General features: G+C 44.8%; 1 protein-coding gene across 1 annotated transcript; it reads left to right on the top strand.

Moving 5' to 3' along the window:
• Positions 1 to 7094: 7094 nt before the first annotated feature.
• On the top strand, positions 7095 to 15308 carry LOC130128004 (HLA class II histocompatibility antigen, DQ beta 1 chain-like; the record flags this gene model as incomplete). The annotated part of the gene is made up of 5 exons (XM_056297715.1): positions 7095 to 7380; positions 13246 to 13459; positions 14523 to 14590; positions 14698 to 14811; positions 15283 to 15308. Coding segments are annotated over 5 exons (708 nt in total), but the record flags the coding sequence as incomplete, so codon positions are not given.
• Between the last annotated feature and the right edge of the window lie 2225 nt (positions 15309 to 17533).

The following is a 17533-nucleotide window of genomic DNA, read 5'->3' as shown; positions in this document are numbered from 1 at the left end:
TAGTACTGCGACAGAATACTCGCGAACACGAATTTTACTCAGTACCATCAAAAGGACGACAGATAGACGTCCGTCCAGACGTTGTGCTGGACGCCCAGCAGAGCTTAAAAACCCAACAGCACGTCTGCGGACTGAAGGACAGGGGCGTAACGTACAAGACGCGCCCCCAAATTACAAGACACGCCCCAAAATAAAAGAAACGCCTACTAGCGGTTACAGCGATGCATTACATCTGACAGTGACGATCTCAAAGCAAAACTCTGGGCTGATGGATCCCAGCGGCAGGAAGGAGGGTTTTCCCAGCAGGGTAGAACTCGGTTACTCGGGAAGGTGGTGGTCAGTAGCCAGTTTGAATTGGAAACGGCATTCCATGTAGGGGTCCACTTCGAGGAAGACCCAGGAAGTGTGGGAGAGATTCAATCTGCCAGTTAACCTGAGAACACATCTTGGAATTCCGCAGGAGTGAGAAAAACTAACTGGACAAAGACACCCGGCTCACTTTTGCTGCCCGGCTGTAATAAGGGTGAGCAGTAAAAGTACAGCTCGAACATCAGCTATGTAGTATATAATGCATAGTTAGCAATTTAACAGGCTAAGCTAACCCCGGTCCCTTCCTTTGTAGCACTCTAGTCATGTATAGAAATCAGCTCAGCAGTGTACTGCACTCTGCACTGTACCAAAGCCTCTGACTCGTTAGTACACATCCATTCCTCGGGTTTGGGACAAGTTAGACACGGTCCCTGACTGGCCGGTATGCAAACCACAGCAACCACAAGGTTGATAAATCCATTTTAATGGAAAATGTAAAACCCTTTAGAACTTCAATGTACAAAGCATGTAACACTTGCACCTTAAAATCTGAAATTGAAGCAAGCCATGTTTTAAAAAAATACCTCAGTGAATGTATATATGTATATATGTACACAACATAGTTTTTCATTGTTGTATCATTTACTTCAAAAGTTCACTATGGTAACTTTTTAACCAAAGAGAAACAAGACAGGTTTCTTAAATAAATGACATTATGTTGTATAAATGCCTTAACTTTACAGTGAATACCGTTTTAATAAAATGCTGAAGTGTATAAGCCTTGTAGGTCTTCTTGTCTTCACATAATACAACTTTACACCGTCTTTACAATAGTTTGGCAGTTCATTTTCATACAAAGTATTTTATGGCATGAGGACAGTAGAGCTCAGCAACACTTCCCAAAGTTACAGGCATGAGCTGGTGTGTGTCCTCCATCACAGTAGAGCCGTATCACAACTGAACACCATGTGGCAAAAAACACAACTGTACAAGTCACATTTACATCAATGTTTTTAGCTCAATAACATGGAAATATCAAAACTATGAAATAAATACACCAGAGGAAAAACTACTCCGTATGAAAAGAGCCAAGAACAAACACAACAGGAGGGAAACGACAACAGACCAACTACTCAGACACACGAACAAATGAGAACAGCGACGCTGTTTGCTTGCGGACTGAAAGAGCTTTCATGAAGAGTTCTGACATGTTCTGCTTTGTGTGTTAAACGTCTTGACGCATGCGCAGCAACCCAGCTTAGAAAACCAAAGAAGGTTGAATCAGTCCATCTGGACGCAGCGTTTACTATAGACAGATGTTATGGACAGATGTTTGACAGGTGTAATTAACATGTCACTGACAGATTTTATTGACAGATGTTATTGCCAGATGTTATTGACAGATGTCTGACAGATGTTACTGGCAGATGTTTGACAGATGTTATCGACAGATGTTACTGGCAGATGTTTGACAGATGTTATCGACAGATGTTATTGACAGATGTTATTGACATGTTATCGACAGATGTCTGACAGATGTTATCGACAGATGTTTGACAGATGTTATCGACAGATGTTTGACAGATGTCTGACAGATGTTATCGACAGATGTCTGACAGATGTTATCGACAGATGTCTGATAGATGTTATTGACAGATGTCTGACAGATATCTGACAGGTACTAGGTGATGAAACGTATCGGTCGATAAACGTGTCCAGAGGAACTGATTCAGCGTTTGATAGTTTTAAACGTTTTTCAGGATTTAATCATTGTAAAAATCACAGTTGTTCTCCTGCTCCTGCCTGCTGCTGGTGATGCTGCGGTGATCAGTGTCGTGGATTTTCCTTTATCCTTAAATGGGCTCTTGCCCCAGCAACCCCTGGGGAGAATAATCATCGGACAAGCATTGGAGCAAACACAGAATCTTTATTGCATCTGCAGATGGAGAGACATAAGGCCACAGAGATATTAGTCTGCGAGAATATGCTCTGCTTCTGATCTGGAGGTAGTGGTTTTTATAGCACAGTCCGTTGCGTCATACCCTATGTTTCCTGCATTAACTAAGGTGTCGTCTGACAAAGCTATGCAGGAAACCATCTGAGTTAATCAGGTTCTTTGACTGGTGAGTGTCTGTAGGTCCATTAGTCTTATCTTTGCTGTCCCAGTGTCTGGGACGCAGCAAAGGGGACGCAATCATGATGACGTGGCTATGTGACCCCATGGAGGCGCGCATAAGAACAATGGGTATGTGTGTCTGCATTGAGTGAGAAGTTTCATACACACAGAGAAGTAGAAAACTACAGAGTACAGACGGAGTGCGTATGCAGTACATGTTGTACTCCACAATTCCCCCCTTTTGTTCATCATTGAACACCCAGAGGTAACATAAAATAATGGAAATCAGCACACATAACATCTATACACAGGAATAATAAACGGGCATCAGAACAACCGGAATGGAAAGGGTTAACCAGTGTTCGTCATAAAGTATCATGTAGACGGGGGAGTCACTGTCATCGGAGGAGGTGTAGGAGGATTCAGAACTGAAGTCCTTCTGAGGGGGCGGGGAAGAGGGGAAAAGCAGTGGTGGGGGGGGGAGACGAAACAGGGTCCCCATCCTGTTGGGCAAGGAGGTGATAATACATGAGCTGAGTAGCAATGAGGCCGTTTATCAAACGCCGAACTATGGGCACAATGCAGCAGGTGAGGAGTAGCAGGACACCCAGGAAAAGTGATGCTGCTATGGCTAGGCGAGTACTCATTATTTGCATCAGCATCTCCGACATGAACTGCACCGGATCTCTACCGGCCTCACTGCCTTCAGGAATGTTAAGTACATGGAGATTGGCCCTCTGAGATCGGTTCTCGAGGTCGTCGATTCGGTCCTGCAGAGACAGGTTTTGGGTTCGGAGCATTCTGATGGTGGATTCAGCTGCAGTGAAACGTTCAAAGTTGTCACTGGTTACAGACTCCACAGAGGCAAGGCGATTTCGGACTCTCAAAGCCAAACCCAAATCTGTCGTCTCCAGAGCTAGGGAGTTGGTTGGTGCTAGTCTCATCTAGACAACCAGAGGGTCTTCATGTGTGGGAGGATTGGCTGGGCCAGGAGCAGACCGGGACACCTTGGAGATCACCCTCACACAGACACAGCTCCTACAGCCGCGTTATGTGGCGGGTTGCTCTTTGTTCTGTCCAGCTGGGAGGTTGTCTTTCCGTGGAGCATACCCCGGGGCCCTGGACCCGGTACCATGGGAGTTGGGGTGTTACCCAGCCCGTCTGGAGGAGGGGGAGGAGCAAGTGGTGTCAGCTCTGGACAGGCTGCGTAACTCTGGAGGAATGTTTTCAGCGCATGGACCTTCGGTTGGACAATTCTGGAGGGAAAAACTTTCAGAGTGAAAGTGCACAACACTGAAAACACTGTCATTCTAGGATTCTGAAGATTCGTAGTCAACTTGATTCAGTGTTCTTCAGAAACTTCCGCTATGATCTAAGTTTGTATTCGTAAAACAGTTTGTTTTCTATGAAGTAAAAAAATCAAAGAAAAATGTACAGAAGAAGGCTCACAACCATCCTGAATTTCAATTCCTCATTCCCACTACCCCTCTTTAAAAAACAAAAATCCTAAAACTCACACCTTAGTGCTGAAAAACAAAACAAGTCCAATTTAACACAGAGGTAAGTCAACATAAAAACAAATGAACCAATGGGTGTCGTCTAATGGAAAGAGAAACAACAACAGTTTACACAACATAACTGTGGTTTACATTGTCCCTGTTACTCTCAAGGAGACCCCCCCCCCCCCCCAAGGCGTGAAGTGGGTAGGCAGTTGGGTCCCACCAGTTATTCTTTAAAAAAAAAATCTCAGTAGCAGAAAGAAAAACAGAATAGGTAAAATTAAAAATATTGCAACCGTGGCGTTGGACATAACAGAGTTCTGCTTAACAGTTCAGAAAATGAAATAGGGACACGACATCCTTCGGTTTTGGGGAATCCTAAAAGAAGTGAGGACAGGATCAATTTAAAGTGAAAAATACACCACAAAAACTTTTCAATGCTCCAAAAAAAAACAAATGGGTAAATCACATTTCATATGAGGTACCTCAGAAAGAAAAGAAATAGATTCCTTGAAAGGATTTGAATAATCATTGCTTCAGGTTAGTGACTTTCTAAAGCCAGTTGTTTGTCAAACAGGAACAAAGCCGGGTTGGGTCTGATAAGGATGCTAAACGAGGTGGTCTCTGAAAACCCCCTCTCACACCCCAATTGTCAGGAAAACAAAGGTTTGGAAAAGCCAAAACAAAACCTCCCCCAGCTTTTATATCCCCATTTAAGCCACTCTCAAGGACTTGCAACTTCTAAACAACACAAAATGGCCAGACGGACAAACACCACGGAACAAACTATGAACACACACACAAACAAGTCATGTCAAACACAAAAGCCAGTCAGGGTCTGTCAAGGTGCGGTTTGGTACCAATGGTTTCGCGTCATAGTCCTCTGTAGCTTTTTTCTTTCCCTCCTTTCACACTCTTTCTCCCACATTCCCAAAATTCGTTCTTGCTCTGCCATATACTCTAACCATGTTGTAGAAATCTGTTTCCTTTCCAAGACCTTCGCTCTTCCCTTTTCCATGGACTGTCGGACTTCCATTAGTTTATTCTTGCTCAAAGTTCCTTCAACAGGAAACCCATGACCCTGTATCCAGTCTAAAACATATTTTACCGAGTCTTCACCATATTTCCTTATCATTATCTGATAGATAGGACCCTCCATATCTATCGGGGCCAGTTTCCTGCCCTTGTTTCCCTGTTTTTTCTCTTCTGGGTTCACTTGATCCTACCAGGTGACCACTTCTATTAGTGCGAGACCGAGGGTGAACAGCCGCCTAATTGTCAGTGCACGACCTCATCTGGTTTCAATAGTCCGCGTTTTAAATGATCATTTCCTCCTTTAAAGAATCCTGCTTACCCGTGTGATGAATCTCCCCGGGTTTTGCTGAGGGGTCTCAGCGACACCGACCAAACGGACCACCCGCCCTCTCCCTTTCTTCTCCTCAAACCTGCTGAGGTTATTGGGAGATGGGTGACTATGTCCTCGTCCCGAGATGATCAGTCAGCCGGTTGTCCGTCTGGCGGGTGACGTGAGATCCCACTTCTGACACCAAATTTGTTGTGGATTTTCCTTTATCCTTAAATGGGCTCTTGCCCCAGCATCCCCTGGGGAGAACAATCACCCCACAAACATTGGAGCAAACAGAGAATCTTTATTGCATCTGCAGATGGAGAGACATAAGGCCACACAGAGGTTCGTCTGTGAGGATATGCTCTGCCCTGAGCTGGAGGTAGTGTTTTTTATAGCACAGTCCCTCCCATATCCTGGGTTAGATGAGGACATGATGGAGGAAAGGTGTAGGCTAATAGCAGCATATTAGCCAGGTGAGGGAGGAGGGAGGAGGGAGGAGGGAGGGGGGAGGGGGGAGGACACATGTTGGTCTTTTCTGGTGGTTGTGTAAACGTGCATGTGAAAGGTGCGGCCTGTTCATTCATGTGTCTCGCCTGGTTGGCAGACAGGAAGTGCATGTGGACATATGTTGTCGCTGCTTCCGCTCCTACATACTGGGCTTATAAACGGATGTGGTTCTGGGTTCACATCATCTAGTCTCGGTACCCCCCGCCAGTACCTCTCTTCCATAAAGTGTTATTTACCAGTCTGTCCACGGAGGGGCACCATTTGGGGTTGGTTGGATGACGCATGTCTCCAGTGAGAGTAGGTTATAGCAGCCTGATGGGAGATGGCCGACACTGATATTTCTGTCCACCCTTGTCAAATGTGTAGGCTACTCCTTCATATCAGGGAGCAGATAGAGAGGAGGAGGAGGAGGAGGAGGAGGAGGAGGCTCATGTGTGTGTTCTTTGATGCTAATAGCCTCGTTATACAAGTGGGGGGACGTTGATCTAAAGACAGAATGATATCGCCAACGTCTGTTCTTTCATTTAGCACAACTTGTGGTTCCTCACATGGCCTCACTTCATGACTCATTAGGCTGAAGGCTGCTGCTGATTTACATATGCAAATATCCTACCAAGAGGAGTTGCACCTTCCTTCCATCCACATTAACCATCCAAGCGGGGGGTGGCACACTACCCGGTTTTTCACATTACCTGTAACACACACACACACAAACACACACACACACACACATATATATATATATATATATATTTGTGTGTGTGTGTGTTCTTGTACATGTTGAGTGTGTATTGTCTACTGGTCTAGTGTGTATTGTGTACATGTTGAGTGTCCTGCAGCTAGGGGGCGCTATACTAACAACACATGTCCTCTTGTCATTCTGTCACCGGCCAAAGCTTCTCAGTCCCCGAACAGGCTTGAACCTGTGACTTTCTGTCCCTTTCCAGCATTAGGCTCTACCCTCTACCTGGTAACAGATGACGTGACAGGCCTCTGTTTTTTCTATTGGCTGATGTTGGGAGAGCTAGCCAGCCCAGTGAGGTGATTGGGTGGTGGACTGGTTTATGTCCAGGGGGCAGTCCAAACCAGTCAGTCTGTAAAGGAGGACAGTTTATTGTGTTCATCAGCAAGACAGACACATGGCTTCATGCTGCCTTGTTGTGTGTTGCTCCCTCCTGGTCGTGGGTTTCTATGGAGCAGGTGAGATAAAATATGTAAATCAGTCTCTGTTGGATGGACTCTGCTGTGTTGTTAGAAAAGAGGTTTTAATTATTGTCTTTAAAACAATTCAACTAAATAACTTGAACCTGTTTCTCTTTCTGCTCCAGATGCGTTTTTGTGGTATTACCTGGACACATGTGTGTACACCTCCTCTGAACTTCCTGACATAGAGTACATACGCTCTCTGTATTTCAATAAGATAGAATTTATGAGGTTTAACAGCACTGTGGGGAAGTATGTTGGATATGATAAGTTTGGTATCTATAACGCAGAGCGCTGGAACAACGATCCTGCAGAGATGGCACGAAGGAGAGCTGAGAAAGAGAGATACTGCAAACATAATATAAAGATACAGTACCGAAAAACACTGGATAAGACAGGTGAGCTGCTCTGCTATGATGACTATTACTACTACTGTTACTACTACTATTAGTAGTACTGTTATTATGACTATTACTACTACTGTTACTACTACTATTAGTAGTACTATAATTATGACTATTACTACTACTGTTACTACTACTATTAGTAGTACTATTATTATGCATGCATGTATCCGTGTGTGTAAGTGAGCGCGCGTGTTTGTGAGTTGTGTGCGCGCGAGCGTCTGCGAGTTGTGTGTATCGGTGTGCGCGCGAGTCTCTGCGCGCGCGTTTTTGTGTGCGCGCGCGTGTGTCCGTGTGTGTGCGTGTGGGTTTGCGTGTGTGCGTCTGTGTGTGTGTGTGTGTGCGCGCGCGTATGTAAGTGTGCGCGCCTGTTTGTCAGTTGTGTGTGCTCGCGCTTCTGAGTTGTGTGTCGGTGCGCGCGGGTGTCTGCGAGCGCGCGTGTCCGTTTGTGTGTTTGTGTGTGTGTTTGTCACCGTGTGTGTGTGTGCGTGCGTGTGTGTGTTTGTCACCATGTGTGCGTCTGTGTGTGTGTTTGTGTGTATCTGTGTGTAAGTGCGCGCGTCTGTCTGTGTGTGTTTGTCACGCTGTGTGCGTGTTTGTGAGTTGTGTGCGCGCCCGTCGGAGTTTGTGTGTCGTGCGCGCGCGTGTACGTTCACGCGTGCGTGTGTGCGTGTGTGTGCGTGTGTGTCTGTGTGCGTGTGCGTGTGTGTCTGTGTGCATGTGTCTGTGTGTGCGTGTGTCTGTCAGTCTGTGTGTGTGTGTGCGCGTGTGTCTGTATGTCTTTGTGTGTGTCTGTGTCTGTGTGTGAGTGTATGTGTGTGTGTGTCTGTATGTGTGTCTGTGTGTGTGTTTTTGTGTGTGTGTCTGTGTGTGTTTGTGTGTTTGTGTTTGTGTGTGTCTGTGTGTGTGTGCGTGCGTGTGTGTGTGTGCGCGTGTGTGTGTCTATGTGTGTATATATGCGTGTGCGTGTGCGTGTGTCTCTGTGTGTGTGTGTGTGTGTGTGTGTGTGTGTGTGTGTGTGTGTCTATGTCTGTGTGTGTCTGTGTCTGTGTGCGTGTGTGTGCTTGTGTCTGTATGTCTTTGTGTGTGGCTGTGTGTGTGTGTGTGTGTGTCTGTATGTGTGTCTGTGTGTGTGTTTGTGTGTGTGTGTCTGTGAGTGTGTGTGTGTGTGTCTGTGTCTGTGTGTGTTTGTGCGTGTGTGTGCGTGTGCGTGTGTGTGTCTATGTGTGTGTATATGTGCGTGTGTGTGTGCATGCGCGTGTGTCTGTGTGTGCTGTGTGCGTGTGTCTGTGTGTGTGTGTGTGTGTGTGTGCATGTGTATGTATGTCTGTGTGTGTGTCTGTGTGTGTGTGTGTCTGTGTGCGTGTTTCTGTGTGTGTGTCTGTGTGTGTGTGTGTGTGTGTGTGTGTCTGTCTGTGTGCGTCTGTATGTGTGTCTGTGTGTGTGTGTGTGTGTGTGTGTGCGTGTGTTTTTGTGTGTGTGTGTGTGCGTGTGTGTGCGTGTGTGTGTGTATTATTGAACAATAGAACATGGTACATAAAACAGGTGTGTAGTATTACGGACACACATCAGGTTCAGTATCATTACACAACTACGTCAGAAGAACCCAATCAGGGTGTGAGACAGTCCCCGACATAAAGCAGCGCTGCCAGCAGGTATTAACGGGCTCCAAGCCCCCATGTATGTAAGTCGGGTCTGGCTGTCTGTAGGAGCCTCGCTAGTTGAGCTGTTTGCTTATTAGACGGATGCAAGTCTCAGTCTTAAAGAGCGACGGTGGTCGTAAAGCTGTCCGTCAAGATGGTGTATGAGGATGGTTGTGAACACAGCGCACAACTATTGATCATCTATGACGTCAACAAAGGATTATTGATGAACCCGGAACAGGTTATTAACATCGTGTGGGTTGGGGCTGGAAGAAAAACAACATATGTGTCTAAAAGAATATAATGACATGTAGGGATGAGGTGGGGAAATGAGTAGTATTAGGCTGTACATACTTGTCTACAATGTTGATTGTTAAGTACTGAGTAATAACAGTGGAAGAGCGTGTAGTATCTGTTTTAGGAGAAGTACAATTCTAGTGTTCCCTCCCATGGACGAGGCAAGTGTGGGGCTGACAGGAGCGAAGAGGTTGTCTTCCACTAACTTCAGAGGGTTTCTTGGCAGCCTTGCAGTGAGTTATTCAGTAAAGTGGGAGAAATGCAGCCTGCTGGAAACCTTGTTCTGAGCTTCAGGGAACTGATTTGTGTTTTAATTAAACCTGCTGAAGTGGGAGTAGGAGGAGATAATGAAGCATGAGTATGCTGCATCTGAGTTCAGCATCTATGCAGTGATGCGTGAAGGCGTCATCAGGAAACTGAGATTAGTTCTTAACAGACGCAGCTAATGGCGGTGTCTGAGCCAGAGATGTGGAAGCAGAGGCTTATCTTACAGCTGCTATGGGTCATTCTGTGACTTGTTTGCTGATTCTGAAAGAAATGTGTAGTTATACTCCTGTAGTGCGTTGTGTAGCCGTGTCAAAGGGCAGTAGAGTGGACTTGGGCTGATAATGGTTTGCAGTATAAAATGTCCTTTACTGAAGGGTGCTCACAAGAGTACATAGCTGCTAGCTGCAAAGCTTCAGTTTGATCACACTGACAGGCTACAAGTAGTTTGGATATATAATTTTAGCGCATGTCATGATTTTGCAGCATAGCGCCACCTAGTGGCCAATTAACAGTAAATAATGCACAGAACCTCAGGGCGTCATGACTTATTGGTGGACCAAGTTTCGTGTTAATGGGAGTTGCTGTGAACAAGATCCGCCACCTTGAACCAACAGCATAGCTGCTGCTAAAGAGCTGCATGTTGTCCCTTATACTTTAAACGCTTATAACACAAAAACCGTCGCTGATAAACATCTGAACACATTCACACGTCATGCTGGTAGTGTCACGTGTCCTCTCAAATATTTTGGAATAGTTTGATCAAATATGTGTGAAAATAAAAAATATTAGGTATATTGTACACTGTACAGGCATATATTGTACATTGGTGTGGATGCATGTTTTGACCGATTAGAATGACCTTTGACCCCCTTGATATGTTCCTTCTCCAGAATATCTGTGGCGATGTTGGTAGCAATTGAATGAATCTGTGCAGAAATGTTTATGTTTTATGATTTTTCATATTTTGAAAAATATAGAGTGACGGACTTCTGAATTGACCCTATGTTGCAGTGCAGCAAAGTGTTGGCATCACTTACTGGATCTGCTCACAACATCTCAGCTCTGTAGGATGTGCAGGGGATTTGGGGGACATTTTGGGGCATTTTTGAAGTTTCGCAGGTGAAATTTAAATTTTTGTCATAAACCACGCCCACTTTTAAAATTATGACTAAATTGCATGTATCAACTCCAGTATGAGCCTAGATTGCGCACCCCAAATTTCCTCCAAATCCATAGTGCCTATTATGAGATAGGAACTTCTCCAATTTATAGCGCCCCCTACTGGACAAATGAAACGCACTTCATCATTTAGGATCTTTTGACAATACGTGACATACGTCTAAAATTTCAAGTTGATATGTCAATGCATTGATGAGTTATGGCACCATCATGGAAAATCACCGTTTTTCAGTCAAGGTTCATTGATCTGTCAAATCAATACCGAGCAACGGATCAAAATTCTTTCGACACCATTTTTGCCTTGAGTGACTGTAGATGATGTGTGCCACGTTTCGTGTAAATCGATCGCACGGCCTTGGAGGAGTTCGAACAAGTAGTTTTGGCTATTTTCGCAAATTTGCGAAATGAAATTACAGCAGAAATGGGCGTGGTCTATACCACTTGACTCAGCTATGCTCAGTGAATGTGCACATGTAAACGTTTTGCATGTCCGATGTACGATTTGGGAGTTACACGCCAAAACGCCTTGACCTTCAAAATAGCACCACCAACTGGTTGACATGTGTCATGTTTTGCAAGTGGGGTAAGTGCGAAGTTCTGTACCAGGCCTCCAAAGGGTTTTGTAGAATCTGTTACGGTGTAGGCTGCAGTACCACTTTTACCAACGGAAAAATAAAAATAAAAACCTGAGCAGAAACAATAGGGGTCCCCAGCCCCTGGGGCTTGGACCCCTAATAAATGGTAACAACATCATACAAACAAAGAACAGACACACAACAAAACAGAAGGGGAGTACACGTGTACACATGTAAAGTAACAGACGGCTGTCAGGACACAAGTGTGGTAGTAGGTCAGCAGCTCGTTACTTGTGTTGTTGTTTCAAGGCTGAGAGGTTTAAGGAAAGACTCACTTCTTGGAGACAAGCAGGGATCTTAGGTAGTGATTTACACAACTCCTGTTTGTGAGTACACATGTTGCATCTACAGTAACACAATTAATCAGGTGTTGAAGAGCACATCTTCTGGATGAAGACAGCACCAGGTCACGTGTCTCATGTTAAAGGAGGGACAGAGTCACGAGACTCCACACCAGTCCACCACTTGTGGGACATTTCACCATCAGACAACACGTGTGAGCGTGTTTGTGTGTTGTGTTACCAGAATCAACGGAATCTAGAACTTCCAGACCTCCTTCTGCTTCAGTGCTGGACAGGACACATGTTTTAAGCTGGTGTGGTTTATTCTTCCAAATGACATTTAAGAAAGTTCTATTTGCTTCTGTGGCTGTAGAACCATAAACCAATAGAGACACAGATGGACCCACAAAGCGAGACAGGCCCTCTGCTTTGGAGAGGAGAACTCCTCCTAAAATAGAGAAACCCCTTCCAAGACCAATCCTGAAGACAGACTTGGTCTTTTTAATCTGTTGGAGAAATGGAGATGTTGTCTAGCTGTAAGATGTGTAGTTGTATATATTCCCAAATACTTAACGGACTCTTTTACCGGATGTTTCCAACTACACAATCGCTACAATCACGCACAGACAACATTCCACATGTGCACACATTTAGTCGCAGGTCCGAGGCCCTGGAACACTGGTTACCTGAGGTAACAGAGTTCCTCACGTGCTTCTTGTCCTTCAAAACAAAGTGGTGTCGTCTGCCAGTTGTGAGATTTTTAACTCTCCACCAAAACCCGACATTCCTTCCAAACGTCCATCATTCACGATATTAACTGATAAGAATTCAGCCCCTCAAATAAATAAGGGAGGAGGAACAGGGCAGCCTTGGCGGAGCCCTCTGTTCATCTGGACTCTTTTACAGCTGTTAAAGTTCATCATAACAGAACTATTCATATCTTTGTAAAACATATTGACAATGCCAACAAAGTTATTCCCAAAGCCCAACGCCTCGACGGACTGTAACAGCACCGTGAGTTCAATCACGTCAAAGGCCTCATAGAAGTCTAGGAACAAAATAAGTGCTTCAGGATTTACTGCATCTGCATAATCCAGCAGATCTAGGATGAGTCTCATGTTACAGTAACGTGCCGGGTTTTCATGAGTCCTGTTTGAGGTCCGGCTATAACAGAGTCTAGTCCTCAATGCGGAGGGCTGGACTGAGGCGACTCATCGCAGAAGAGCCGTTTAACATGCTTTATTCCAGCTCTGCTAGGCACTGCCGTAAATCAGTTTATGGTAACTCCTCTGGGGGCCGCTGTCGTAATAATGTAAACTAACCTACGACACATCAGTACAACCGCCAAGGTTGGACTAACCCGGGATTCCAACCTACGACCTATCTGCTGTGAGGTGACCGCGCTGACCACTGCGCCACCATGTGGCCCCAAACATTATATACTCTGAGGATTAGCAACTCTACACATTTGACGTTGATTCAGACAGTTAATTTCAAGCCCTGATGATGATGATGATAACGATGATGATGATAATTATTATTATTATTCTTTACCAGCTGAGCCCAGTGTGAGACTGACTTCAGTGAGGCCCCATAGTGGCCGACATCCGGCCATGCTGATGTGCAGTGTCTACAACTTCTACCCCAAATACATCAGTGTCACCTGGCTGAGAGACGGACAGCCAGGGACCTCTGACGTCACTTCCACCGATGAGCTGGCAAATGGTGATTGGTACTACCAGATCCACTCCTACCTGGAGTACACGCCCAGGTCAGAACACTTAGACTCAGTACCGAATGGACCGGTCCAAATACATACACCATACTTTAACTATATATATATACACTCATATTTACACACACACACACACACACACACACACACACACACACACACACACACACACACACACACACACACACACACACAATGATTGGACAACAAAGCAGAAAGTGATGGTTGAGCATTGGAACGTGTCTCCTCAGTGTCTGCTCTGTAGACACCAGCTGTATGTTTAAGGTGGAACGTGTCTCCTCAGTGTCTGCTCTGTAGACACCAGCTGTATGTTTAAGGTGGAACGTGTCTCCTCAGTGTCTGCTCTGTAGACACCAGCTGTATGTTTAAGGTGGAACGTGTCTCCTCAGTGTCTGCTCTGTAGACACCAGCTGTAAGTTTAAGGTGGAACGTGTCTCCTCAGTGTCTGCTCTGTAGACACCAGCTGTATGTTTAAGGTGGAACGTGTCTCCTCAGTTTCTGCTCTGTAGACACCAGCTGTAAGTTTAAGGTGGAACGTGTCTCCTCAGTGTCTGCTCTGTAGACACCAGCTGTATGTTTAAGGTGGAACGTGTCTCCTCAGTGTCTGCTCTGTAGACACCAGCTGTATGTTTAAGGTGGAACGTGTCTCCTCAGTTTCTGCTCTGTAGACACCAGCTGTAAGTTTAAGGTGGAACGTGTCTCCTCAGTGTCTGCTCTGTAGACACCAGCTGTATGTTTAAGGTGGAACGTGTCTCCTCAGTGTCTGCTCTGTAGACACCAGCTGCATGTTTAAGGTGGAACGTGTCTCCTCTGTGTCTGCTCTGTAGACACCAGCTGTATATTTAAGGTGGGATGCATGGCTCTTTACAGGTGAGATCCCAGATGGACGACTGAGTATTTATTGTGTATTAATACCGTCTTTTAAACTGGGCTGATGTTTAGTATCAGACTCGACTAGTTTCTGTGCAGACAGACAGGAAAGTACAGACTTACCTCATCCAATCACATCACGTCTTATTTATTGTTGATATGTTGTTTATTTCCTGTGTTTTCTTCTTCTTCACTTATTTCATCTCAGGTCTGGAGAGAAGATCACCTGCATGGTGGAACACGCCAGTTTCCCCTCTCCTAAGAAAGTGGACTGGAGTGAGTATCTATGTGTGTCTCTGTCCATGGATAGGTGATGAAGACATAGAGAGACAGGTCAACATGCAGATGTGTCTATAGATAGAGACATGTGTCTGTCTCTCCAGATCCCTCCATGCCACAATCAGACAGAAACAAGATCGCCACCGGAGCGTCGGGTCTGCTTCTGGGTTTGATTTTGTCTTTGGCAGGTCTGATCTACTACAAGAGGAAGGCCAGAGGTCAGTAACACAAGATCAGTCCAGACCAGGTTTACACTGGTTCACATCAGTCCACATATACACACTACACTATAATACCACTACATATACACACTACACTATAATATCACTACATATACACAGTACACTATAATACCACTACATATACTACATTATAATACAAACATATATAAACAGTACACTCTATATCACTACACTATAGCAGTACATATAGACCATACACTATACATATACATAGACAGTACACTATACATATCAGTACTTATAGACAGTACACTGTACATATATACAGTACACTATACACATCAGTACACATGTACAGTACACTGTACACATTAGTACTTATAGATAGTTGAAGAAACAATAGTTAAGTTGGGTGTCATCAGTACTTGAAGTGGGCCAGACTTGTTTGGTTGTATTTCAGTCTCTTCACTCTTCACCACTTTTCTTATCTTTGGTCTTTTTTAACAGGGCGTTTTCTGATTCCAACCAGCTGAAGCAGGAAGTGACGCTTCTTCCTCGTTGGTTGTTTTGGTGGCAGTCCAGTGTGTGTTGCTTCCACCTGAAGGTTTTCTCCCAGAATGTCAGTGCTGCCCCCTGCTGGATCTCATTGCCTCCTGCTCGTATTCTTACTAATGCTCTACAGATTCTGATGTCATAGACATACACTCACCGGCCACTTTATTAGGCACACCTTTCCAACTGCTCGGTAACGCAAATTTCTAATCAGCCAATCACATGGCAGCAACTCAATGCATTTAGGCATGTAGACATGGTCAAGACGATCTGCTGCAGTTCAAACCGAGCATCAGAATGGGGAAGAAAGGTGATTTAAGTGACTTTGAACGTGGCATGGTTGTTGGTGCCAGAAGGGCTGGTCTGAGTATTTCAGAAACTGCTGATCTACTGGGATTTTCACGCACAACCATCTCTAGGGTTTACAGAGAATAGTCCGAAAAAGAGAAAATATCCAGTGAGTGGCAGTTCTGTGGGCAAAAATGCCTTGTTGGTGCCAGAGGTCAGAGGAGAATGGCCAGACTGGTTCGAGCTGATAGAAAGGCAACAATAACTCAAATAACCACTCATTACAACCGAGGTATGCAGAAGAGCATCTCTGAACGCACAACACGTCGAACCTTGAGGCAGATGGGCTACAGCAGCAGAAGACCACACCGGGTGCCACTCCTGTCAGCTAAGAACAGGGAACTGAGGCTACAATACGCACAGGCTCACCAAAATTGGACAATAGAAGATTGGAAAAACGTTGCCTGGTCTGATGAGTCTCGATTTCTGCTGCGACATTCGGATGGTAGGGTCAGAATTTGGCGTCAACAACATGAAAGCATGGATCCATCCTGCCTTGTATCAACAGTTCAGGCTGGTGGTGGTGGTGTAATGGTGTGGGGGATATTTTCTTGGCACACTTTGGGCCCCGTAGTACCAATTGAGCATCGTGTCAACGCCACAGCCTACCTGAGTATTGTTGCTGACCATGTCCATCCCTTTATGACCACAGTGTTCCCATCTTCTGATGGCTACTTCCAGCAGGATAATGCGCCATGTCATAAAGCTCGAATCATCTCAGACTGGTTTCTTGAACATGACAATGAGTTCACTGTACTCAAATGGCTTCCACAGTCACCAGATCTCAATCCAATAGAGCATCTTTGGGATGTGGTGGACCGGGAGAGTCGCATCATGGATCTGCAGCCGACAAATCTGCAGCAACTGCGTGATGCTATCATGTCAATATGGACCAAACTCTCTGAGGAATGTTTCCAGTACCTTGTTGAATCTATGCCACGAAGGATTAAGGCAGTTCTGAAGGCAAAAGGGGGTCCAACCCGGTACTAGCAAGGTGTACCTAATAAAGTGGCCAGTGAGTGTATAAAGAGTAGACGCCGCATCGACCGCTGCTGCCTATTGGCGCTGACGAGCCGTGGGGCCGCCATCTTGGACCGGTCACCTGCTCCACTAAGTGTAATGTGTTTGGCAGGCGCAATGAACTGTCAGCGCAGTTAATCAATCATAACTCGCTGAATACCAAACTGATTTCCACGCCTTTTTTGTTGCTGAAAACGTCATACATGTAGCTATGATACAGGACACATGGTTTGACGTATTTTAATGTTCATAGTTGGCTTGACAGTAATAGAATATTCTGATATATGATATATGTGATGTATGATAGGTAGCTACCGTATTGTTCAGAATATAAGACGGGGTTTTTACCCTGGAAATACGTATGAAAAAGGGGGGGTCGTCTTACATTCGAGGTCTAGACTTTTGAATGTCAATATACATTCTCACTCAGTCAGATTTGTTTCAAGACCGTTCTAAAATTAGACCACCTCGATGGTTAATGCAGGTATTGAAATGTTGAAATGGTTATTTTTTCGCTATGAGATGGATAGTCTCAATAGACTACAGTTTATTTTCATTTGTATGCTATTTAAATACCATAAGTCATTCATTTACAAATGTATTTACATTTTTTTATTTAAATGTGACAATTTCATCTAAAATATATTGAAATCATAATTTTATTTAAAAGCTGTTAAACAGACTACATTGTTTTATTCAATGTGTATTTATTATCATTATTTTCAAATATAATTTTTTTTCTTTATCTACTACTACTACTACTAGTTTCGGCTGCTCCCGTTAGGGGGCGCCACAGCGGATCATCCGTTTCCATCTCTTCCTGTCTTCTGCGTCTTCC

This window comes from Lampris incognitus, chromosome 17 (genome assembly GCF_029633865.1).
Source record: "Lampris incognitus isolate fLamInc1 chromosome 17, fLamInc1.hap2, whole genome shotgun sequence".
NCBI classification, from domain to species: Eukaryota; Metazoa; Chordata; class Actinopteri; order Lampriformes; family Lampridae; genus Lampris; species Lampris incognitus.
The sequence above is the reverse complement of the archived record's forward strand: the minus strand, read 5'-3'. Positions and strand labels throughout refer to the sequence as shown.